The 27,676-nt window shown below is 37.0% G+C and overlaps 1 protein-coding gene and 1 long non-coding RNA gene across 9 annotated transcripts in view; one reads left to right on the forward strand and one right to left on the reverse strand.

Annotated features, from left to right (window-relative positions):
* The window catches only part of MRTFB (myocardin related transcription factor B), an 88,564-nt gene extending 64,629 nt beyond the window's left edge, over positions 1 to 23,935 (reverse strand). The window contains exons 1-4 of one of the 8 annotated variants that reach the window (XM_035339652.1): positions 23,816 to 23,934; positions 21,432 to 21,476; positions 16,279 to 16,418; positions 3,512 to 3,679 (exon numbers count right to left, since the gene is read on the reverse strand). In XM_035339652.1, the coding sequence (XP_035195543.1) occupies positions 3,512 to 3,665 (154 nt within the window). In that variant the 5' untranslated portion in view covers positions 3,666 to 3,679; positions 16,279 to 16,418; positions 21,432 to 21,476; positions 23,816 to 23,934. Of the gene's footprint in view, positions 1 to 3,511; positions 3,730 to 16,278; positions 16,419 to 21,431; positions 21,477 to 23,608; positions 23,727 to 23,815 lie in introns of those variants that run through there. The other 7 variants (XM_035339651.1, XM_035339653.1, XM_035339649.1 and 4 more) reach the window with 7 other exon arrangements.
* On the forward strand, positions 23,397 to 27,462 carry LOC118174367. The gene is made up of 3 exons (XR_004754631.1): positions 23,397 to 23,485; positions 25,461 to 25,564; positions 26,571 to 27,462. It is a non-coding gene; the product is annotated as an uncharacterized LOC118174367 (long non-coding RNA).
* The last annotated feature ends 214 nt before the right edge of the window (positions 27,463 to 27,676 follow it).

Genomic DNA, 27,676 nt, shown 5'->3' on the forward strand with positions numbered 1-27,676 from the left:
AGTTTGCTATTAAAGGCAGAAGCTAGAAACTCTGGTGGTAACCTTCAAACAACTCTGATTGCACAGCTCCTGACAGTAAGACCTTCACACCTACCTCTCCCAGCCCAAATGGCATGCTCACCAGTGCTGCAAAAGTACTAATTCAGCATGCAGAAGGCTTTGCTCTGGCAGTGCTGCTTTACTTTGATTGTATCCATATGTGCAATCCCTTCCCACCCTTTGGCTCTCAAACAGCAGGTTGGAAGGCTGCATGCAGCACCATCCCCATCCACCCTCCTGCTGTCAGGAGCAGACAACCTGTCCTTCCCTCCCTTGCCACCTCCTGGCTCTCAGACAGATGCTTGTGAAAGTGTGGTACAGTGTGTGGGCAGCACATTGTTCTGACTAGTACTTCAGCTGTGCCATGCTGCCTGCCTGCCACTTTTGTAATTCTTCCTCCACTGCAGTCCAGCTACACAACACCTAGTCATCAATTTTCTTCCTCCCACTCCCAAAGAGCCTCATCTGTGTCACTTTTCTCCTCCCTCAGCCACTGGCCTTCCTAAGGACATAGCAGCCTGACACAGACGAGCCCTTCCAGCTTCAAGCACAGGTGAACTGTACACAATCAAGTATCCTGCAGGCAGGAATGCAAACCAGGAGCCTCTTAAGACTACAGCACCCTGCTTCCCATTCTCCATTTACGTGAGCAGTCCAACTACTATGCCACAGCCATGGACTATATGCCAGTGGCTGCTGTTAAGACTGCCAGAATTACAGGTACATCTTCAGTGTCCACTCACCAGGGATGAAAATCAGAAGCACTGAAAAGGTAACTTTTGCTGCTTTCTGACAAGTTGAACAAGAACTGGCTTCCAGAGAACAGGCATGATAATTCACTGCAATCAACTGAGTACAAGTTTACACAATCAATGCGTTGTGTGTATTGACTAATTATCCAGAAATAGATGCAGACTAATGAGAAACTCAAATTTAATCAGCAATTCAGTATTCCCCACAGCTGTCAGCCTGAAAATGGTCAAATGGTGAAATCTTGTATTATTAGCCTTCAGAAAACACAAGGTTTGACTTCAGAGTCAATATACACATCTGAGTCACAGAATCATCTAGGTTGGAAGAAACCTCCATGATCACTGACTCCAACCTCCGACCTAACAAGTCCTCCACTAAACCATATCCCTAAGCTCTACATCTAAACATATTTTAAAGACCTCCAGGGATGGGGACTCAACCGCTTCCCTGGCCAGCCTATTCCAGTGACTAACAACCCTTTCAGTAAAGAAGTTCTTCCTAATATCCAACCTAAACTTCCTCTAGCACAATTTTAGCCCATTCCCCCTTGTCCTGTCACCAGGCACATGGGAGAATAGACCAACCCCCACCTCGCTACAGCCTCCTTTCAGGTACCTGTAGAGTGCAATAAGGTCACCCCTGAGCCTCCTCTTCTCCAGGCTAAATAGTCCCAGCTCCCTCAGCCGCTCCTCCTAAGACTTGTTCTCCAGACCCTTCACCAGCTTCGTTGCCCTTCTCTGGACTCACTCAAGCACCTCCATGTCCTTGTAGCCAGGGGCCCAAAACTGAACGCAGTACTCGAGGTGCGGCCTCACCAGAGCCGAGTACAGGGGGACAATCACTTCCCTGGACCTGCTGGCCACGCTGTTTCTTATACAAGCCAGGATGCTGTTGGCCTTCTTGGATGCCTCAGCATACTTCTGGCTCATATTCAGCCAACTATCAACCAATACTCCCAGGTCCTTCTCTGACAGGCAGCTTTCCAACCACACATCTCCCACCTGTAGCGCTGCTTAGGGTTGTTGTGCCCCAGGTGCAGGACCTGGCATTTGGCCTTGTTGAACTTCATACAGTTGGTCTCAGCCCATTGGTCCAGCCTATCCAGACCTTCCTGCAGAGCCTTCCTACCCTCAAGCAGATCAACAAGCACCTAACTTGGTGTTGTCTGCAAACTTTCTGAGGGTGCACTCGATCCCCTCATCCAGATCATTGATAAAGATATTAAAGAGGGCTAGCCACAGTACTGAGCCCTGGGGGACTCCACTAGTGACCAGCCTCCAGCTAGATTTAACTCCATTCACCACGACTCTTTGGGCCCAGCTACCCAGCCAGTTTCTAACCCTACGAAGTGTACGCCAGTCCAAGCCAAGAGCAGCCACTTTCTTGATGTGAATGCTCTGGGAAACAGTGTCAAAAGCCTTACTGAAGTCAAGGGAGACAACATCCACAGCCTTTCCCTCATCTACCCATCATGTCACTTTGAGTCATCCATTTCAATTTTACAGGCAATTTGAAAAACTAAACAAATTTCCCAGGTTTATAATTACACACAGGGAATGCATAAACCCACTACATTCTCTTCTTCATGAGGTTTATGAATTAAATGTTGGCATGTTTAGTCTCATTATGGAATAGCTTTCTTTAAATATGTATTTGTGGTGCTTCCTTGACAAAATGGTAAAAGGTTGTGAGCCACCTCATAACAAGCTTTTGGTACAGAAAAACAGTTTATCAGTTGGACATCAAATAATAAGACAACAGAAAGCACCACAGACTTGCATAATTAGAGGCATCTTGATCACAGACCATTCTGTGTCGTTCTGAAATGGAGAATACCTGTCCCTAGCTATTCGATATACATGCAGCCCTCTAACATATATCCCATTTTTTTCTGCTTTAAAGTGAGTGGGGATATTCAGATAGCTGTCCTTCTTATGAACTAATGCTTGTACCATTACAACTAAATTCTTTAATAACTTACTGTAGCTAAACTGATTTAATAAAAAACTAAATACTGCATTTACATATGTTCAACGTTCCCAATACTTACTATAAATATTACAAAACACATCTTCATCATCATAAGATACTAGTCTGAGAAAGCAAACACAACAAAAAAGGTTCCTGCCTTCTTCCCAATAAAAATGAGCCTACATTTAGATAATTCTTACCGATACCTACTGTAATGCCTTTTTTCAAAGTTGCCATGCCAACATCAACAATGAGAACAGATACTGGAAAGATTCCCAAAATGTAAATGTTATTTTTCTTTCACTGTTCCATCTCAAACTATGTGGTTCAATCTCAAACTTTCTAGGATACAATGTGAAACTTAAATTCTGTATTATTTTTGCAGAAAAATCTGTTCTTGGTAATTTTCCCTTTTTGTCTGGTATTAACACAACTCCTTTCAAAAATATCCTATTAATATGTCTCTTATATACTATCTGTGGCTTAAAAAAAATATTAAAAAATACGAACTTCTCTATTCTATATGCCTCAGCAAAGTACTCCAGATGGAGTTTTAAACTCATGACAGGTGAAGCCGATCAGGACAGATTTTATAGCAAACAATCACTGTAGCACTTTATATAATGTGGGTTGGGAAAAGCAAGCGAAGGCAGGCAGTAACATTATTCAAAGAAAGCAAACTGCATTATTCCCATTGCATACATTTAAGCACCCCAGAGTAAAGGAGAACAGTCACTTTTGCACTCACCATTCTTCCGTTCATTGAGGGGAGGTAAGTACTGACTGGGTTGCAAGGAGAGTTCCTTGAACTCATGCGCAACTGCTTCGCTGTGAGGACTAGGAGCAAGCCGGGTTAGGGAACCAGAGTCATCCTCAGCATCTGCTGTCCCCAGGTGATCCATTGTGTTAAAATGGTCTGAAGACAGGGAGAGCAAGTGGTCTCAATCACGCTACAGTTGATAAAAACTAATGAAGAAAAAAAATAATAATGTAGACATGTTACTGCTGGCTTCTGGTCAGTTCCTCTGCACACAATTCTTCTTTAAAATGATAAATAAATTATCTAAAACTTTTCCACACAGATCACAGGTTTGCAGAAATGCAGTTAAGCAACGTATTTACATGCAATTCTACAGTCTTTTGGTTCTGAGAAGGAGGACAGTTCCTCTGCTGGCTATACAGAAGACACTCCACAACTTTCTTTAAGTTTAATAATCAATTTTGGTATTAATTCAGGACTTGATACCACCAAAGAGCTATATAAGGATTTGTTAACATTTAATCCCTCTAACAAGGAATGGTTGTTGCCATGAAAATTTTCAAATTAATTGTACTTCATACTAGTCACTCATTGTAAAATAATCTACAGACTGGAATATATGTCCTAATTTATTATTTATTTCCTTTCTATCATTCATGTAGTACTTAGTCTGCAGTGAGAAAATACAGAAGCAAAGATTACTGGTACAGGCTTTTCATAGCTCACAGAACTCTATCAAATCATTAAAAAATCATTAGAATCACTACGGACTTCAAAAAAGTTCATCCCTGGATTCTTGGAAACATACGCAATACATAATAAGGAAAATTCATGAAGATACATAAAGCCAAAGAAATGTCTTACTATTGTGTTTAGTTATAGTTATTTTTCTTCAGAATCACCACTGCTGCCCATACTCAGCCTTAAACTTCAAACTTCAGGTCTGCACAATATAAATACCTTATGTGTTCGGGTGTACATTTAAAGGCTTTTAACATGCAATCCATGTTTCAATGACCACAACCTTCTTATATCAAGTGACATTTAAAAAAAAAATAAAGATGACAAAAAGAATGGTCTACACTACAGAAAGGGGTAAAAACCTTGTTGCTGAAAGCACCAATTTGAAAGTAAGCAATATAACCAGTACTGCTTGATATGTACTTCAGTAGAACAATTATGATAGTTAAGTGCATATTTTTCATTATTTTCCATAGTTACCAATTGGTGTTTTCACATTAAATGAAGACACATTAACTTACTGTTACGCAAGATTTTTTTCTTTGTTCTTAGCTTTTAGAAGAATAATTTACCCAGCTCCCACTTGATTTACTGACATTACACTCTCCTCAAACTCCCACTCACACGTACAAATTAAGTACATTATTAACCAAGCAAGTTTTTTCAGAGCAGAATTTAAGTGAAAATTTAGCTGCTTATCTGCCTGTAATCGTGGCATTTTATCCACGGTGTATTGGCTATGAGTTACATATTGGAGTCACTTTTCAAAGAGATCAAACCACATTAGCTGTATTCATTAATTTAAATCCATATGAAAATTAATAAAACACCTTGTATGAAAGGTTTAACATCTGTTATATGCTGCATGTTAGCTCTCAACTCTATTCCCTATGACAGATAACTAAATATCTTGCTTTAAGTTAAGCCAATATAACTTTTATCACTTCTACAACACGCAGATAAATTAGCTTAAATGTCCATTCATTAATTTTAGTTCCAGGATTGTGTATAAAAGTGGCTCAGTTACCCTGATTCAACTGAGCACAAGGCAGGCCTGAATTACAACCCATGTCATATGATATCCCTCATTGCACTATGTTATAACCCAAAGTGACTTCTTACACAAAAGCAGCTCGAATCTGACTGAGTCAGCTGAGAACAGCCCTTTTGGATGTCACCTAATGAGCCTCTGCCCCAGAGCAGGGCTACCAACTGCTCACTATCTTGTCTTGTTAAGTTCTGAAAATGAAACCTTCAGGGAACCTCACGAGAATTCTCCAACTGCATCCCCCTCTTTGAAAACAACTTCTCCTGCTGCTACCTATGACTGCTGTGTCTTGCTGATTTGCTGTAACACAGGATGATACTGCTGTTTGTGCATCTCAAATCTGAGTTACTGCTATGGTTTCATACAGTATCCATACTCGGTTAGATTATTAGGAAGCCTCTAAAAACAAAAGTTCTCCAATTCAGAACTCTAACCGTAATTTGAAAGGTAAGCAAAGCCTCAGATATTGCAGGTTCCTTGTCTTAAAAACTTTGGAAAAACCTTAGCTAAAAATGTGCACCATTTTAACCACTAAAAGTAAAATTAAAAAATAATTAAATAAACACTAAGCCTAAACATCAACTATTTATTGGTGTACCATCCTTTAACAGTACAAAATTTCACAGCAACAGAACTCTATGAAGCAAAACCAAAAGAGGCTGTAGCGTGCAAGAGCAAATGCCCCACAGAATTAGGCAAAATGGGTAAGAGTAGTAAAGTGAAAACTAGAACAAAATTATTTTCCTACTTAACCTTCAGAATAGATTATCAAAATAGAATATGCACCAACCCTGCAAGCAAGGCTTCAGTTTCCATTTATGTGACAGCCACGCAGAAGCAATGTGCCAGTGTTGGCAAGGAGCCGCTGTACAGTGTACCCATCTTATGCAAGTTCCCGCAGATTGTAGGTGGTTGCTATCTTTCTTAACTGCCGAAGACAAACGCTTCTTTTCTTTTTAAACATTTTATCTTAAAAAGACAAAGTATATTTCCTTAGAAAAACCTTCAGAAGGGGGAAAAATGCATACTTCTCTGACTCTTGGGTCACCAGAGCTGGTATTTTATTCAGCATAACCTGTGAAATGTGGATGGTATTAGGTAGTTAAGTCAGCTTGCGTTATACAAAATTGGCTGTAAAAAATAGCTCAAGAATCACTGTGCATTTTAACTGGCTAAGTCAAATGGCTGGTTTTTAACAGTTTCACTCATTTACACCGGCAAGGAACTTAGGTCACTTCCAGTTTCTCCATGTATAAAACTTAAAATTTAAATGATGCAGCTATCAGTTTATAATACACCAGAATTCACAGTGGGAAAAATACTAGAATTGCAAATGGGTGTGGTTTTTTGTTAGTTTTTCAATATTTCAGGAAACACTAAAAAAGACTCTTAAAAGCTCAAGCACCATATCCAGGAGGTTAGTGTAACAACTGCCAACACAGGTTGTTTCCATTATGCTCTCTGATCTCCTTGTCTGCGCCTTGGAAGAATCAAAAATCTGCATACTGAGGACAATGGTCTCTAATTCTAGGGTGGTAATAAGCATCTAGAGGACAGCTACAGTTTCAAATATCATTTCAGTTTGTCCAGCAAGCATTATCATTTTGTATCTGTGATAATGTGCTTAGTCACAATATAAGACTAATTTGCCAATTCCTCTTTCCATTCTTTTATGGGCAAGAACAATGCTTTCACAATGCAGCTGGCCCTATCAAGTGTGTAGATCTGCCTACAATATATTTCCTCTCTAATCCTCAAATTAGCTGAGTCCCAGCGGTCGGACTCTTGGAAGGTTCTCAGTACCTCCCTTCTTCCACAGAGTCAATACAGACAGCACTTTGACATAAATATTCAAGATACAGAGGAGTATTTGTAGCTAATGTCTGCCATAGGGTTCAGTGAGCTAAGAGTGATTTCCCAGAAAGAAGAGCTGGGGATTAACTACCCACTTCAAGGAGAGTAAAAGATGCAATATTTTTTTTAAAAATGACTCCTCATGGCATGCTATCTTATCAGCAAGGCACCCCTTAAGAAAAGAAAATTAAGAAAGAAGTAAGGCTGGGCTGCTGAAATCCATCTCAAGTCAGTTTACCTGTGTAATTTGCTCTAGGGAACCTGCTTTGGCAAGCGGTTGGACCCGATGATCTCTCATGGTTCCTTCCAACCATTACAATTATGTGATTCTGAAGAAATACAAGATCCAGGTGTCTACTATCAAAACAAATAATGCATTTACATGGCAGTGCTCTTCAGGCTACTACATAATGATTTCACTATGACCTCTAAAATGTTCTATGATGTGTTCTATTTAGAAGACATTAGCACCTCTATGTACAATTTTATTTCAGCTGTGCTTACATCCTGTTATGCTTCTGAGATACTAAATTCCTACATGAAAAGCTATTAGGCCTCCCTTTATACTTATTCTGAATACCTTTTTCTGCATGTGTATACAGTTTTTTTTCCCCAAATTCTGAAGACTTACAAAATCAAAAGATAAACAATAACAAAAAACCTTTGGAAATACTTATCTAAAAGACACTTAGACCTATTCTGTGAAATCACTAGCCTGCATCTTTTATACATATTCTAATATATTGGTGTTTTAAAAATAGTGAAGACGTAAACCAACCAAACAATAAAAACTAACAGCAAAAAACAACAAATCCTTTTGCATGTGGCATTATAATTCTAACAATAAACTGTTACAGAAAAGTTGCCCCCTCTTCTCCCTGTAGGTTTCAAATCCACTTAATGAAACAGCTTTTAGAACCAGCAAAGCTGAACGTACATGACTGAGTACAAAATGAACATAGACATGTAAAGTACTTGGTATTAATAACCATTATCAGTAAATCAACTGATTCATCTAATTAATTTTTAACATTCATACTTTTACTGATTAGAGAACACATTGCTTCAAATTGAGTTTGCCTCTGTTGCAAGAACAATGCTCACTCTGTTATCTGTTAAGATTTATATCCCTCGTTTCACATAATTCCATAGTGGATGGGAAATTATTGAGATTAGTTTTTTATATCTGCCTACTCTACCTATATGAATACAACTGAACAGACACTACAAGACCTCCAGAAACTTCACCACTTTTGCATATTACAATGACAATGCTAAGCTGAGTTTATCTTTATGGAAATCCTGAAATCTTAAGTATTATGATCAATTGAAGTCTGAAAATCAATGTGCTACAGTAGCTAACTGTGTAAGGAACTGAAAGTTACTTGTATCTGGACAGAAGCAGGGAATGAGTCAACAGAACACTGGGTGATGCATTCCTCCCTGAACCATCTCCAGACCAAAGGCACCTGGTATGTAATGGGAGATGTGGCTTGCTCTAAGTAGTGTAAATTAATTATCAGGCAGAGAGCTTGAGGCTGTAATGGCAGCCTCCCACAGCTCCGCTTAACCCCAAAGCTGGTAGCTTACCCAGTTGTCATGTAGAGCAACACAGATGATTTTTCACGTTATTGACCCCTCAACACTCATCTATTTGAATATCATTTGGTAGAACCTTCTAGGTCTCCCATAAACCTTCAGCAGAAAGGATGTAGTTCACGGCAATGTTGTGAAGCTTAGTATTTAAATACTTCAAGGTCTCATGAAATTTTTTTTAAGTAATTAGGTCTATTACAAAAAAAAAGTCTGTGTTTACCATTAGTGGACTTTAAAATGGTAATTAATAATAAAATTTTCCCAAGATCCTAAACTTCTAACAAATATTTCAAGTAAAACAAGACAGGGTTCAATATGCATAACATACAAGTCACTGAAACCAAACTAATCCCTCAAGATGGAATTGATGTTTGAATTGCTTACTGACTATAGAACTTTTCAGAACTTCCTTCAAGAAACAGTTACAAAAATAATGCAGTGTGCACCAAAATCCATGAATAGATGGTCTGACAGACCAAACAAAAAAGCTGAGTCTAGGATTAGCTGCCTCTCAAAGATAGCGTACAGTTAACAACTTTCTTCAAAGAAGGGTATGAACTGCTTTGCTAGTCTATCTATCGTGTGAAAGGGAGATATGGTCACCTAGGCAGTTGTGCAAGCTATTTAAAATTAAGCATCGATGCTAGCATCTATTAACCCATTCTGATAACCCAGAACATCTTTTAATGTAACTTCTGCTGAGGCAGTCCTTTTTAACTAGAAGCTACACTATGCTTAACTTCTAGTACAGTACTATTTGTAGCAGAAATCCAGTAAGTTCATGAAGATTTAACTCACGTTGAACACCCCAGATCAGGATATGAAGATTTGTTATTTCATTTACAACTAGTAAGTCCATCCCTCCTAACAGCTGCTACCTAAGCATTCAGTAACAGCAAGAATTACGGCAACAACACTTTAAAGGCTTGTCATTAGGAAAGGATATCCAGATACAGTCTTTCATATTTTATTACTTTTGATCATCTTATGAACAGACAATTTCATCTTATCATTTTTGTGGATATTCTTAGTATTGTCTCAATATGGGCATTGTTGGCTAAGTCATTCAGCTGAATCAACTTTATAAATACATGTAAGGCTGTTATAGCACACCTTCACTAGTTCTACAAAAACAATCAGCTTCATAAAAATACCTTAAAATAGACAGGTAAAACATGAAATAGTATCTTGTTTAGATATGACACACAGATGCACACACATACATAGTACAGGGGATGGAAATATGCCCTATGTAAATGGTCAGAGAAATCCAGATGTGACATTCCTATTTGTCAGTCTAAGACAACAATGTTGATCACCATTTTCTTTGCATTTGCTTTAGTACTGTACCAAAATTTAAAATGTCTGTGTTAACGCAAGCGGCAAGTAAATTTATACTCAACTTAGAAAACTACACAAAGTCAGTTTTTTAATATCTTAGCACAACAAGAAAATGTAACTGCAAGATCAACTCCAATTTACCTGCCAAAAAGCAAGTTCAGTTCCTGTGGACTATGGTAGAACTCTGTGGAAGGACTTAATAAGATAATGTGCCCCATGATTTTCTGTGGCTAGGAAACATAAATAATGTAGCTAGCAGAATGTATTTATGTAATTGAAGTTGACAACCTATAAAAATCAAAACACAAATGTTCATTTTGGTACTATAAAAGCACTTGATAGCTCAAGTCCAGAGCAAGGGTCAAATATATATGAACACATCATATGATTGCTAGATATTTTAGTGTCATGTCCTGTCCTAGAAGTGTGCACTTATTTGAGAGAGAGAGCTTTTTAAAAGAAGAGTTCTGACAGTTCAGAAAGTAACACTTATCAATATATTGGATCAAACTCTTTACCATGTTAAGTCTTTTTATAGCCAAACTGTTGCTCAATTTTAAAAAACAGTGTTGGTAGAACTTCCAAGGCATTTCAGAAAAGGTTAAACAACTCCATGATTTCATTTGTTTGCTTAGTTACTTCAAGATGTTCCCATTTATGATTAAGCTGCAGGTGCTGTTCTGTTTACTTTAGTGCCTGTAATCCAAGCCCTTGAATTGAACAAAGCAAGGAAAGCATTACAGTTCAAGTCAAAGAGGAAGGAACTGCAGGACTGTTTCCTGTTAAACATGCTACTTTCTACCTTCCTTCACGAGCATGACTGAATGTCACAGAATGATTTATGTAAAATGAAATTCCTTGAAAAAGATATACTTTGCTTCTTTTTATTTCTACACAGTTACAGAGATTAGCAAAATACGCTATTTCAATACCAAAAGAGTAATATTTAACCTTTAAAAATGCATTAAACTTCTACAGGACAGAACTTCAATTATTATTACATTGAACAATTAACTAAATACTAATTTGACATGAATTCAAAATCATGTTGCATAATTAGGGCTTGTTAGCAACTTTAATATAAGAGATTTTGCACATATCAGAACGAGTATGTCTGAACTGCAACTCAATGCACATAGGCAGATGATGCCGTTAAGCAATCCCTATTCATAACCTGAAGACAGCACAGAAAATTTCTTTCACAAACCTATTGTTGCCTGTTAACTTGTGCCACCATAACTACTTTCAGATATTAACAATGCAAACAATAACTTGAATTAGCATGGAAACTAGTCAACTTGTTATTCTTAATTTCTAAAATGTGTCCAATTTAACCCACTAGTGGACAAAAGAAAAACGTAGAAAGTGACAGATAAATGCGTGAAAAAAATCAACATTCTGTAAAACCTAAGTAGCAGCTATTTACCATGATTTCTTCATATGATTTATGCTAAGTGCTTAAAGTTCTTCTAAAATAAGGATGTCTTTTCTGGCCTCCTCTCATTTATGATCATATAACCTCCCTGTAAAAAGCATGGCAGAGCATTCTATGTCTTTAATTGTCCCAAACAACTGGGCTTTCTTTGAAAGTTATTGGAAGTATTTAATCTCCTCCATTCTGTTTCTTTTAACTAGAAATAAAATAGAGGCCTAGTACCAAAAGATTAACATCTGACTTAAAAGTTCAAGGGATCAGCTCTTCTTTTTAACAACTTAGTTTACAATAGACAATGTAACATTTTAAGTAGCAACAAAAGTACAAGCAAAGATAATTAAACCATAAGTTTTTAGAGATAATGTTTATAGTGCTGCAGTCCTGATCACACAAAATCATTCAATGATCTACAACTGGAAGATTTTGAAGACTCACAGGGTTTGTTACCCTAGGATAACGCACAGATACATACGTTATATGCATGTATTCATCACATGATTGCTGTGTGGATATAAATGCACATCTTTCTCAGCTAACCTGAGGCAGTGACACAAAGTTTTGGCAGTCCTGGTCCCACTTCATTCTATTTTCTACTCTTCTACTAAATACGTGAATTATTCTCCATTGTATTTACCATTATTAATCAGAATGAGATCAATAGTCAATATACTTCTTGCATTTCCTACTCCAGTTAGCCAAAACTGTTACTGGAACTGGACAAATATGGCTATCTGTTTGGCTTAGAAGTATTAATCAGGGCTTACCAAGTCTACTACGAACTTTAGAACACAATTAAAAGGTAGACAGCACACTGTTTTCATCACTCATTTATCAACTGTTATTTAGATCATGGCTTTAGGAAGACAACCTCTTTCCTCCCCAGTCTTCAACTCCTGTTTTCTCCAAGTTTTATCTACTAATACAGCAGAGCCAAAGAACAATTATTACACCTTACCTAGAAGCAAACAGTACAAAGTGTCATATTAAATTTGGTAACAGTGAACCAGAACAGTGAACAGTTTAACAGTGTACAGCTCACATCCCACATCGTATGAAGTGACCTCATTTTTTACACTGCAGAGACAAAAAGCAGAATGTGGATTCAATTATATCAGCTGTAATAGATTTAGACCTCACAGCATCCTCCCAAGACCTGAAGTCCTTTTTTTCCATAGATACAGTCATGAAGTATACCAAGAGAACACTAAATCTCTCTGTATAATCAGATTATATAAATCTATATATAATCAGAGGCTTTCAAGTAAAAAAAAATAAAATAAAACAAAACCACAACTTACTAAACTTACTGAACTTACTAAACACTGGAAATTAAGCATGAAGATATATCAGAAAGAGTATTTTGGCTTTAAAAATAAAACGATACTTTTTATAAATCCAACCTTTTTACTTCTCTAATCTATAATGCATCTAAGAAGACCTCTGCTCTACTCCCTGCTACCAAGGCAAGACCACAGGAAGGGAAATCCTATCACATTGTTTCTTTATAAGTACTGAACAATGATTATGAGTAGATCAAGCTTAATCCCCAGATCAACACCCATACTCTAAAATAACCAGAAGAAGTATGTTATTAGTATGGTGCCTGAAAAGTCTGATGTTCTACACAGTTTAATGCTGTAATCCACAGTCCATGCCCTTACTGCTTTAAGAAGCAATTTCTCACGATCTCCAAGACTAAAATGAACTGGAATTCCATTTTCCATACTGAAATTAGCTAAAGACTAATAGGGCAGAAACTTTGGGTCAGGAGAGTTTATGTTGCCTAAGGCCGCTTTAAAATAAGTCTTATCTGTTAAACTATTGTATGTTCCAATATTTCATTCTTTACAAAGCTGCTTGATTAAAATAAATAATAGATGGTAACTATAAAACTGTTTACTATAGATTTCTGCATGAATTGTTACACTTAGCAGCTGTAACACATCTAAATTCTCTATTTCTTGGGATTTTCTCTGATTAGAACTTCAAATGAGAAAAGCCTTTCCTGTGTAAAACAATTCCCCTTGCAAAGCCTTCAACCTTCTCCTTGTAAAACAATTATCATTCTCGTGCCCTTCCATTTTAAATTAAGCAGAAAAGGTCCTCCATTTATGCAGAAATGGCCATATCCAAGAATAAGCTGATACAGAGAGGGACATATCAGCCTTCAGAAATACTTCAAAACCATTCAACAGCAAGTTAATAAACACAGAAGGAAGGCCTCTTGAAGATAAAAATTTTACAGGTGTAGTCTGAAAACTGAGAAACCCTGACTGCAACAAATTATTTCACTCAGTCAATTAAGACTGATTACTTCCAAAGGAAAATAATATTTATAAACTTACCAATTAAAGTGATAACACAAAGAAACAACTTAACACTCATATGAGTGTGAAAGACAAACTGTCTGTAAACTGTCCCCCAGTAAAGAACAGAGTATTTCTAAAATAAAAAAGGAAATCACTGTTAATGAATTCTGTTATACTAATATAAAAAGTGCAACACTGCCTTATTATTACCAAACTTAAACAGCTTACTAAAGGTCATTTCCTAATGAACGCCTGCTACCACGAGAACATCTACTTCAAATGTTCGAATAATTTAAACTATAGTTATTGCCTAAGTAGGTCTGATGACTAAACACAGGTAATTTTTGTTAGAAGCACCAAGTTCATCCGCAGTTATGCTGGATGGTCAAATTATCCACTTGTCAGATGACATGCGCCATCCTATTTCTAGTTATTATGACCCTGTCTGAACTGCTGAGTCAGCAGAAAAACCCTTAAAACACAGACCAAAAAAAAATATTATTACATTTTACTAGTATCCTTCTGCATGATGGAGAAAAAGCTCTTACTGAACATTTCAAGAAGACATCAAAACTAGGGCGACAATTTACAAACTCTTAAGTCTGAAAAATACTTCAAGCCATAATTTCTCTTCTACACAGTAATTTAAATTTTATTCATGCAATAGACATTGTTGGTCTTCCAGCAGCACAACAAAAAATGTACTTGCTTTAATATTCCTTCTGACATGTAAGACATTTCCATCATGTAATAGCCATCAAATGTAATTTATCATGGTATGTTCTAGAACACTTTGGCTAGTGCAATTTACTAACTCTGAAACATAGTATTTAATCATGAATATATCAGTCAAAAAGGCTGAAAAACGTATCCAGTGCCACTCCTTCCTGAAACACACATGGTTTTGAACCCCATTAAAACTGTTCTTGCAAAAAAACAAAGCTTTGTTTGAGACCCTGTTGGGAAACTACTGATGATCTGATCAAAACAATTCATTTATCAAGCATTGTCTGCTAAAGATAATCTCTAGACCATATAATCTCTAAGCCCCAGTTTTTTTCTTGTGGCTTTATTTAATTACTTTTTTTCTGGCAACAGATCACAATTCTTTGCTTCCCTTGATCAATTCAGTAACTGCTTTGCTTCTCAATTCCTCTTCCTGTATTTGCTATTTCTTCTGTCCTCCATGTATCACTAAATCAGCTCTCATATCACAGCTATCTCAGATTCCACTTTACCCATCAAAAGTGCTCTGTGTGTTTCCTGGCTATATCTTTTCTTCTCATGAGCACGTGCCTCAGAGAGAGAGAGAGATTATCTGGAAACCAACTCTCTTGACTACATCCACGTACTGCTACAGAACTCCATCTTTTGGATTATCTTCTGGTCCTACTACTGCCCCCAAATATTTAAGAAACTGTAAATTTAGAACTGTGCCTAGGCTCAGAAGTCTCCTTTCAGTTAGTTGATCTGTCTTAGTCTGAAAAAAAAAAAAAAAAAAAAAAAAAAGAAAGAATGGTATGTATTGTACACTGTCTTTTCTATCCTCCATTTCAGATTTCTAGTTTCTCTCCTTATTGTCCATGTTTACTTCTGCTCAAAGCTTCCTCAGGGCAGAAAAAGATGCACTGAAGTAGGTTGCTACCATCTGCATTTCAACCCTTCCCAGAGTCGACCTTTCTGTATTACCCAGTTTTATGCAATGCTTTTATAAGATTAGGCTCATTTTACAGGACCTGGTAAGAGAGCAGTCAAATGGTTATGCTGGCAGAACAGAGGAAGGGTGGAACATCTGGCAGAGGAAAGAGGGAGTCATTAACCACTCAGCTAGGAACTACCGCAGCCAGAACAGTTTGCCTCACCATGCTGATCTGATTCCAGGAGAAATCACCCATTACGCAGTTATTAATTGAAGCAGAGAGAGTTGGTTTAAACTGTCTACAGACGTAGAGTGAATTATTTGAAGCTTGTTTCACCTTGGAAGATTTGTAATTCCTGTAGCAATAAGTCTGGTTTACATTTTGCACAAACTGATAGCATTTGCTAAAACCTTTATATCGCACCAAGTGAAAGAGTAAGTACTGCTATACTGACATTGACGCAAAGGAGCATTAATATAAATAACCCATACAAATTCAGAAAAAAGAAAGACTGTGTAAGCAGCAACTTCTCTTGAATCAAATATTTACTAGAAGCAAGGTGACTAGTACACTCAAACAAGATACTTATTTTTTTCTGCTGTACAGAAACCCCAGATGAAATTGTAGTGTTTCATATGTTAACCAGATATCAACGAGGTTTTCCATTATTCCTATAAATTCACATAATTGTCTGATGTGGTGATTATATTCATTATTTACCTAAACTATTGCCGAACTCCAGAAACATTGGAATTGTTTAAAGAAATAACAGCAAGTCTCAAACAAATGACCTGATCAATTTTGCTTTTGGTCCTGTTCCCCGGTATTACACGTTAGCAAGTATTGCTGTCACTCTCACCACTTGCAGTTATTTATATCTTACTGCAGAATTCTCAAGAATACATTCATCAGTACAAATTCAACTACTGCCCTAGAATAAAAGCATTAAAACCCACAATTTTACTAAACAAACAAACAAACACTCTTAAAAGTGAAGATAAACTTTAAAACAGAGAACTAACATGCAAAGACATTATTGTCAATTTTGCATTCAATGGTGCTGTTGCACAGGAGTATTAAGTCAATGATTATCTGAATTTGTCTGTCTTTAGAACCGTCTTAATAGGTGCGAACACACTTCCTTCTGTTGTTGGACACAAAGCTATAAAACAGGAGCTGAAGTAAGCGCAAGGATAACTAAGAGTGACAGTGTGTAAAAAATCATATTGCCATCCAAGAAAATTATGGTACAGATTTGAAATAATACAAAATCAAACATCACTAATCGATGGTGTCAAGAGCTGCTTCAAAAAGATTTCTAAAATTATATTTTCCAAGTCACATAGCATATAAATCTTTAACAAAAATCTTACACTGAATATATTTATGTAGAGGATAGCTATACAAAGAGTACAGCTTACATAATGAAAAAAAAAAAAGTAGATAATCATTAGGGAATTCCTTTTGGTTACCTGTTTTGAGTTGTATTTCCCACAGATATGTTTTTGTGATATTTTTTAAAGAAGCTGCCCTAAAAATATGCTATAAAAGTATCTCCTACCAAGTGACATGATATCATAATGAATAACCAAATGCTCCAAAATAGCCAAAGAGATTTATTAGTCCATTCAAAAACTCCTTAAATAATACACAAATAGTACAGTTCAACTGTAATCAATGTAAAGATCCCATTCATTTCTGTCATTTTAGCATATTTGGCAAGCTCAATTTTCAAAATACACACATTCCAAGTCCCTTTTCCACTGCATAAGCACCAAATAAATAAAATACAAACACACCCCTTTGCTTTCACATGTGCAAAGTTACTTACGTATAAAAATCAAACCTGCTTTTTACATTTTTTTAAATCAAATTTTTAAATCAAATGTTTACTAGCCTTCTAGTAGGCTTCTAACATTAGAAACAAAATCTAGAAATGAAAATGCCATTGCCCACACTTTTCAAGGCTATAATATAGGGCTGATTACTTTATAAATTCATAGTTTATTAAAGGAAGAAAAACAGGGATGTTGTCTTTTTTTATTCATTTTTTTTTTAATGTTTGGTTCATTCGTGTTACATTCACTGTGAAGATCAAGAAGGAGCTCAGCTATGACTTCTCTCTCATTTTGTTGCTTTTGGCATCATGCCCAGGTTTAAGCCAGTTTTCAAACATTTAAATAATGACTTTAGCCAAGTACCTAAATATGAAATCTTAAAATACTGAGTCAACGATCACAGAGATTCAGCTTACTGCACAAGTGCACAACTATTCTATTAACACCTGGATTTAATAAAAGTAATCTGAACACTGTTTAATAAATTCTGTGAAGTGAATTTGCTTTGGAGATTCAGGATGTGGAAGATCTTTGTGGTAGTAGCTTAGACAGAGCCTCAACAACACTGAAGAGTAGTTTTACAGCAGCTGTCAATCTTTACCACAGAAGAAGAGTTTGAAAAAGCTTTGTTCCAAAGTGAATTATTATGGAATTTAGGCTCTCGAACTTCAGATGATGAATACTGCTTACAAATTCATGCCAGGAAGACGGGTTCACTGTGCTTAATGCAGCAGAGAATAATTTCATTTAAAGATGCAAACATGAAATGTTCATGGTTGTGATGTGCAAATAGGCTTAATTTCAGTTCTTGATCTTTTTAGGCATGCTGCTAAAAAAGTAGCAGGTAGATTCACTGTAAGAATCAAAGGCTGCAGATACACTAAACCAGAACATGAAGTGGTTTGCCAAATGTAAGCCAATCAACCTCCTCTTCTACAAATAGCCTGAATGCATCCCAAAACCACACCTAATCTTCAGATTAAAACAAGTTCCTCCATCTTTAAGTGTTTCCAGTTGCTAATTTTTTTGCCTAACACTACAGTTGCAGGGTGCTGATTTACAAGTATTTGAACCGACTTAAGGTGAGATGTTTCTTCCCCCCAGTTTCACCAATACTGTTTCTGGCTCTGCCCTCTGTTTTGCTTCTGGTACTGGCACTCACATACCACTACCAATTTCGAGGACTAGAATTGCAAAAAAAATATATATATATATTTTTTTTTAGAAACAGGATTTAATTTTCCATCAGATCAGCTCCTTAATCTGACCCACTATGTGGCTCTCACTGCATAGAAAAGAGATCAAAAGATCACAGATATAGCAACACTTGGGCCACTCTTTTTCAGCAGCAACAGAAACCTACAAAGTATTGTATTTACTTTAGCAGAAAAAGTCATTGTCATCCTCCCCTCAACCGCCCCTCCCCCACACACACGCTGCCAGCAGAATGGCATACTGGCTGTTCCTACATACCACCTAAGTCTGTATTTTTGGTTATCATGAGAGATTAATAATACATCTATAATGAATGATTATTAATCAACACAGAACAAGATTTGGCACAGCTACAAAATTGAGAGGACTTTTCATATTTACCTTTAGTATGCAGATAAACTGCAACTTACTATACTGTGATTAGAAAGAGACAGTAAGTTAACAAATCCAGCAGTGTAATTATAGAATATTGAAGTGGACTATGATTACATTTCCATTTTGGCACCTTCCTGTTTACTAAGAACATCATTTATTCATTTCTCATGCTACATTTGCCTTTTTTAATACAACAGCTAAGAGTTTAAAAGTGATTTGACATGATACTGATACAACAGCAACTGAAATACTATTTTTAATTAGTCTGTTTCCTCATTTCTTACTGATTTTAGAGGTGAGTGCTTATCACCAAATACAATTAGGCTTTGAAAAACAGTGATTTGTTAACAGTTCAATCTTCCACAATTTTCTTCCAAGTACATGCAATTGAATGATTTCTTCTCTTGTTTCCTCCAACAGTTTAGACTCCGATCTCATTCATCCCTAACAACTACTTGATCGATTCTCTTGTCACTGACATATACCCAAAGTATATAAAAGTCTTACTGGAAAAAATATTATTATATTTTATATTATATTACTCTTCATACAATACCAAATAATTGTCAGGACTTTTTTTGAACTCTGAGATGAATGTATTAATGTTTTGTAAGGTCAAACACCGACAAATCTGTTCCAAGTACAGTGGAAATTATGAAGTTTAGTTTCCTATAAGCTTATGTTCTCTGTCTTCTAAATATTTATCTGTAACTCCAGTTCCCAGCTGTGCCTCACTTGTGCTATGTGGGTAGTCCGGAGTAAATGTATTTTGACAGTCCAGCCAGCTGCTGCCAACCACAGTAAATAACTGCTGAACTCCATCTGCCTTTCCCTGATGAGGCTGCTGGGGGCTTTCTCTAATAACTTCAACCTTGTGAATATTATTAAGAAATTAGTTGTTTGAGATAATTTTCTTAGAAATGTGATTAAAGCTACTTGTGTAAGACCTCTACAAAAATTACAAGAGAAGGCAATGTATAAGCAAGGCAGCAGATAGTGCCACCCAACTCAAAACCATCTAGAAGCTATCCAAGTCACATCTTTGGTGCTCTTCAAAGGAACAGCTTTTCAGTAGTCTTTCACAAGTGATTAGGTGTAGCATAGAAAAATGACATGTTGAGCATTTCTAAGTGCATTATTGGTAGCATTCACTGCATCTTAAGACAATGGAATAAATGAGTCGATGAAGTATCCAGTAACGTTTAAAAACCAGGAAAGTCAAACTTACCCCATTAGTTAGTATGTTTACACATATGGTAATTCTGCATGAAGGCTGATCACCACACTCTTAGAGCCTTGCTTAACAATTCTTACTAAAAACTGAAATTGTCTTTGTTTTTTAAAGTCAGACTGTACATTTGCTTATCTTTACTACATCACACTCCCTAGCCTGGATACTCTGGTTGTAGATTCTGGTCTGTCTCAGTTTGTAAGCAGATTTGCTGGAACACATCAGTGCTCCAGATACATTGTACCTTCTGCATACATCCAGAAGGTTTTGTACTTCTTGCTCTTCTTCCAGTCTCTGGAGCAGTTCTTAGCCATCAAACTTGTGCGCAGTGTCTGGCTTTTTCAGTAGAGGTGGAGCCAATACTCTGTAACATCTTAGAAGGGCCTCAGTGGAAATTATCAAGGAGGCTTTAAGCTTGGTGCTCTGCCTTGGTAATTCTGAAAATAAAAGCATCCCTTCCTAGTTCCCCAAAACAAAGCCCTTTCTTCTTCCCATGCAAAACAATGGGGAGGGAGGGGACAGGATCAGAGTTTTCACCAATTCTGTAGTAGCTGGACATCAGAAGCGTGCTGTTTCAAAACTGCAAACATTTAAGTTGATATAACTTACATCCTTATTTTATGAAGCTACATAAGCCCCTAGTCTTACCCTAACGCTTACTGAAGTACAATTCTAACAGCAGCCATTAAACATTCTTAATTACTCCCTTTGAGAAAGAAGTTTCCTCATTTATAACTGGATTTATTTAATCAAAATGCATCGGTCTGGTAGTACTATGGAAGTGCTGTACTGTAACATGCCCTGCTGGAACTAGCCTGAGTCGCTGTAAAATAATTGTTAAAATAAACAGAATGCTGTATTGGCCAAAGTTTCAATTGCTAATATCAAAATTAACATTTAGAAAAAGTCTAACAAAATCTGCAAAGGCTTGCAAGCATGACAGTCCTCTAAAAAATAGAAAATATGATTTAATCAGCATAAGAGTATTTAAAGCAAAATTCTAAGAGATGATTAAAAAACACTCATAACCAACAACTAAGCAGAAGTATCACAATTATTTGCTTTTAGCTTATATATCATGGGTAATATGTATCCCCAAATTCCTCCTTGTAAGAGAACATATCTCTTGGAAAACCTTCCCTTTCTGACAGTAGTATAAAACCAGCATAATTTAAAGTGATACACTGCTCATTAAAAAAATAACAGCTACATAATAGTTTCATTAAATAATAATAATAAAAAACACAATTTAAAAGTTTTAATAGGTTTAAGATATAGCACTTACCTTGTATTTTTATCCTCCTTTTATAGTGTCTGTTTCAGCACATTTCTGGTCAAAGGGAAAGTAAATATAAGAAAAACAAAAGTTACAAAAAATGTCACAAAGATTCTTTATTTTAAAAATTACATATGCTATTTTGGCTAGGAAATTAATACATTAATACAAGTTGCTCTTTCTTAGCTTTTGCACTTTTGACGTTGAAGTATCTTCTTGGTTTAAAAACACTGAAGGTAAACTAATTTCAATATGCTCTAGACTCATTCTTTAGCACCTTTCACATTACTGCTCAAACTAACACGCTAATTTTGTCTTTCTAGTTACCTCTGGCAAGAATAACAGTGCTAGAGGTGCATTACCCACCCCTTTTAACTCAAGTGCAGTACAAAAGACAAGTTCTAGCTCCTTCAAGTCCCACTTGCACTTACAGCTGGAATGTCTCCACACTTGAAAGTTTAAATGCTCTTTGTATCTATTCACTTGAACTTCATTTACTAACAAAAATATATATTTAGTTATGTATAGATTCCAATATGAAGGAACCTTTATGAAGAAAAAGGAAACTGTTCACAAAGTTTGTCTTTTTGCTATGACAACACAGACATATTTCCTCAATCATCAACCCTTAATTTATTTGTACATTTTAGAATATGTCTGTACATAGGTGATCTTAGAGGTCTTTTCCAACCTGAATGACTCTGTGATTCTTTACACACATATATGATTATGTCAGCAGAAACCTACTGCGTACTGAATTTAGGAAAGTTCAGAAATCATAGTTATCTTCTGAGTTGGCATTTATTAAATGCCATTTCATACAACATGAATGAGTTCTTCCAATTTTGGCTTTGATCCCATTGGTATCAAAATATCCCAGACAACTCAACTTCGCAGAGTGGTTCTTGTTCTGAGAGATGAGTCCTATAGATAGGGTTTTACTTCTTGTAAAGGTTTGCATGCCCAAAGGCTGAAGCTGACGTTATGGTTTCTATATATATCAATGACAGAGGTTACAACACATAAAAAAACATACATGCAAGAGGAAGGGGTTAAAAGACAAATACCAAAATGGACGACAGGGGGAAATAGTCTAATACTAAGAGGTATCCCATTTTCCTTTCAATAATTAATTATTCAGTAATCTAAATGTCTTTTTATTTTTTAAAAAGCATATACTGCCAACTACATTCCATATCCAACAACAAATTAATTATCTATGAATTACCTATGTTGATTTCTAGGCTGACAAGCAATGGCTTATGTGTATAAAAATTAAATTTGGCTGAATATCTGTGTATTAACCTCCACCTTTAGAGGTTTGTTTTTTTAAAAAAAATAATTCAGCAGAATCCCACAAATTAAAAATGGTACATATTTTTACATGATTTTCACGTTACTGCGTAACTGCTCCTAAAAATTCACCAAGTCCCATCTCTTACTTTTCTCCAAATTGTGAAAAAGTTGTGAAAGTTGCCCTGAGCTTCCAGTAACATACTATGAATTTTCAGCTTCCATGTGTTTTTATTTTCTTAAAAAACAGTGTGATTACCAGATAGCACTGATAACGTCAAGTTTTAAACACAAGTTATACCACCAAATCATAATTAGCCGCAGCTAATTACATGGGAAGGAAAACTTCAGGAAGGAACTAGATAACATGTCAAACATTAAGAAAATAACTTATTGAAATGCCAGCTGTGCCTTTGAGAGATCTAAAACAACAATTAATTCAAAACCTGGGCATTCTTCCACCATAAGGTGAAAGAAGTGGCATGAGGAAGGGTGCAATCACCTTCCCATAAAGGTGAACTTTAGAATACAGCAGTCTCAGAGCACAGTCAGTCTCGATCTTTTAGACACTGACAGTGAAGTGCTGTTTGTCAAATATGTACAAAAAAGGTGATTTTATAACATTTACTTCCTAATTTAACAAATTGTTCACTTTAAGATTTTGTGCTGCAGCTGCAGAAGCCCCAATAGCACCTCTCTGTACTCGGACACAGCACCAACTCCAGGGTCAGAATAAAGGCAGACGTTTATGGCACCCAAGGCACACACAGGTACACTGCTCCCTCCCTTCTGCAGAGCCTCACCCCACTATTTTCCGCCCGTGCCCGTACAGCTGCTGCAGGCAGCTTCCTCTCCAGAGCGACGAGCACACACCCGCCTCCCTCCCGACCCACCGAGAGCCCGCCCCAGCTCGGAGCACCATCGGGCGGTGCAGGCCGGGCCCCGCCGGTTGACGCAGAAGCGAGGCGCTAACGGCAGCCCGCTCCCCGCCGGGCTGGGCCTGGCCGAGCTGAGCTGGGCCCTCAGCCCGCAGGCCCCGCAGCTTCTCGCCCCCTCCCCCCCCAAGCCTCGCCTCGCCGGCTCCCCTCAGCGCCGCTCACCCCCGCTCGCGGCCGCTGCCATGTCCTCTCGCGAGCTCTGCGGCTGAGACCGCCCTCGGGCGCGCGCCCCGGCCGTTGCCCGCGAGCGGGGAGGGCGGCGTGCGCGCGCGTCTGGGCTGTTCAGCAGCCTCACGCGTGGGGAAGGAGGGGGCGGTAAGTGCCCGGATGGCGCAGCTCAGCCCCTCCCACAACTCCGGCGGGACGGTTGATCGGCGCAGGGATGAGAACGGGTTGGAGGTGCGGGGGGGTCGGCGCTTGGGCATTTAAGGAGTTCTTTGGCTCGTTTAGCGGGCTGAGAAGTGGTATTACTTATGTTCCTTTTAAAATAGGATATGTATCTTTTACCTTCCTCTACATTACAGTTAGCTAAACAGATTTTAACCACTTTCAGAAACAACGTAAGAACAGCAATGACCCAGATACTAAGCAGTGAGCTGTGTGCAGATCTCGTTAAAACTTGTGATTCACTCCAGATTTATTTCTGCCACCCTTTGAGTAAAATAGTTCAGATGTGTGGCCACCGTTAGAAGCAGTGCTGCAAACAACTTCAGCTAAGTACTCAGTGTGACACATTTAATAAATCAAATTATGGTTCCAGAGCAATTATGGTGAAATTCAACAAAATCAATTTGTATCTCAAATTGCATATTTCTAAGAAAATGGGGAAAAGGCTGTATAATGGCACGGAGGTTAAGATCTTACTCCTGCTTTGCCATTATGCTATTTGTAGACGATCCTAAAACTTCTAAAACAGAGAAAATGATAAAAGCCATTATTTCAAGTGAGTGTCCATTGTGCCCAAATGTTACCATCTCACACTGAGAGAAATGACAGGCTGAACTCAGGGCTGGTTATAACATCCAACCAAACAGCTATCGTTAACAGAAACAGCACAAAGAGTAGCAGAGGTGGTGTGCCTAACAGGGAAGTAGGAAGACTTGTGGTTAAAAAAACTCCAGTTCCTTTATTTCAATGCCTTTTTCCATGAAAAGATGCTTTTAATGTCGTCAGAAATTTGTAATGATAAAGGAAAGACGTTTACAAACTGACGTTTATTCAACAGTATTTACATTTTAACACAATCCAAGGATTCAGCTGAACGTGGCTACATCTCTGTCTCTAACGTTTAGTTTCTATGGACAAATAAAAGAGGCTTCATCAAGTCATCCCAATGACCATGCCTAGAACATGTACATCATCCTTCAAAATGACTAAATATTCAAATCTATTTTTTTTCACTGTTTTGGAGTAAAAACTTGCTCAAGGCAGTTCTAGGAAAACTGATAATTAAACAACAATTAAAAAATCCCCACCTACATATTCAACAGTGCACACAAAATCTACAGTAATAGAGGAAACTGATGTATTTATGTTCTAGTAAAGAAGTTTGGCTGGAACTGGTACTGAAGATGAGTTTAACGCACAAAGGTATCTCTTGAGGGTATTTGGACTTTTTTTAAACAACTGAGTGACACTAGACAGTGCATGAAAAGGAAAATGCATTTAAACAAGCAAATAACTACTTGAAAACAATTTCTGACTTATAATTGCTCGCTGGAAATGTCCAACACAATAGCTCTTCTATTTGAGCACCACCTTTCCTGTCTTAGGCATGAACTTTTACAAAACTTCCTTCTCTGTACAGGAAAGTTCAACCACAGAACTCAGCACTTGCCTCCAAGATTATCAATGAGCCCTGTATGCCCTTACTTGCAATGCTTGTAAACAGAGGTGGAACAATCTGAACAGGTAGAGTAATGCTGTTGAAAGGAAAGGTGGGCCTATTTTTGCTGTGCTGCTTTTGAGTTCTTGTGCTATAAACTGCTAAACACAAAAAGCAGACAAATTATATGATGTCAGTATTTCAAAATCCAAAATATGGCATAAATTCAGTATTTGTTATGATTTATAACAAGTATTTATTTCATTGTGAGATTGTAAGCTGTATATTTTAGAGGATAGCATTTAAAGAAAAATGCAAAAAAAAAATCAGAAACTATATATGCTTTTCAGTTCTAGTACAAGCATTATGTGAAAAATTTGTTGTAGAAATGTAGACACTGATCAGTTTTATTAATGAAAGAAAATTCATTAAAGCACGCCATATATATATTCTGTAATTAATGTTAAATTAGCACAAAATTACCAAATTCACTCCTACAGTTTTGTGTAATTTTACACATTTAAAAGTCATATCAAACACAATCTGTGCTAGTACAATTATCAGTGTATTTGTCTGAGGTGTGCCTGTAAAAACCTTACATGCAACGTGGCGCTCAGAGTGCTGTCTTTTCCAAAAGCTTCCATGCAGTTCTTTTCTCAAGCATACCAGACAGGAGTGGTTTTATTATGGGTCTTTCAGGCAAGAAATCCATATATGAGTTGATATAGAGAAGAAGCATATTCAGTTGTCCTGAAATATTAAGTATGTCTTGCTGTCATTCCTCGTCTAAATATGAATGTGGAATTTCACTGCTGCCAATACAGCAACCAGTGCATCTGACTGACTAATTAAATTAATAACTTCCTACTGCTGTTTATCGAAACACATGGTCTTACCTGTATCCAGCAGGTCTTCAATTATATTTTTCTGTATCTGCATATAAGTATTTTTTAAATATATGGAAGAATCACATTGGCTTTCTGGGAAGGAAATTCATGTGTACCACTCAATAAAACCACATTCTTTGTAAACTCTAGCAAGGAGTTTTTAAAAATGTTAGTGTACATTTTCAAGTATTTTTTTTTCCTTCAGGCATTGTGATGTTCATTTGTAACATCACTCTCAAGAAAGCACTTGAAGCCTGCATCTCCTAACACAAATAACTGAAGTACTTGGTTTAAAACGTACCCAAATTTATGCTGCTTTAGAGACAAGCTTTATTCATGGGTTACCTTGCCAACCACAATTAGCACCCACTCCAGATGAAGTGTATCATACAGCTACACCTCTTTACAAACAGAAATGCCATACAAATGAATTATGCTAACCATAAAAATAGTTTTCTCATTTTTTTCTCATCATAAGAGTATCTTGAAGCTGTTAGGACTTCTTTAAATGCTGTTGCAGAACGTGTTGAAAATATACCTCCACTGAAGCACTGGGAACAATATATCCACATCCATAAAATCAATTTCTGCATGTACGATGAAAACCTATGCATTTCAGAGTATTTCTGTAAATCTGTCTTTACCCAGGAGCACCACTGAACCACAGCATTTTTATTTTTTTTCTGCTCTGGTTTCAGTTAGTATATAGGGTTTGAGATCTTGGCTCAAATTGAACGTTTATTGAATGATTAACTGTAAGGAGATTAATTATGTGTTATTAGAATCCATCAGATGAGAAAAACATTTTATAATACTTCTTCATTGCTGCAAGCATTTTTGTCAGAAAGACCAGTTTCTCCAGCATATCTACAGAGAATACTCAGTCCTAAAAGGAAGACCACTGAAGCCCAAGAGTACTTCACATACAGGGTATGTCTGCAGAAACTGCTTGGTAGGAAATTTTGATCGTGTCCAAGCTAGAAGGAAACTTTCTGGTCACATCACAGATGTAGTTACTTTATTTTCACTTTCCAGAGAAATAAATCCACATTTATTTGGCTAGGTCTTTAAGGGGCAGATAATAACTCTGTCTTCTGTCACTCTCAAATGAATAGTAATTATTATATTCCAAAATATTCCTTAAAGGCCTGAGATAAGATAAGAATGAAAAAAATAGTACATACATTAGTATAGGATATAGTTTAGAGGAGTTAGCGGAGCTTTTGTAAGAGGTCTAATACCTTTATGAGTAATTTGAAATAATTGAGGGGAAGGTGGATAAGATGACTTGTTGATACAGTGTTTGGACTT

This window comes from Oxyura jamaicensis, chromosome 14, assembly GCF_011077185.1.
Source record: "Oxyura jamaicensis isolate SHBP4307 breed ruddy duck chromosome 14, BPBGC_Ojam_1.0, whole genome shotgun sequence".
NCBI lineage: Eukaryota > Metazoa > Chordata > Aves > Anseriformes > Anatidae > Oxyura > Oxyura jamaicensis.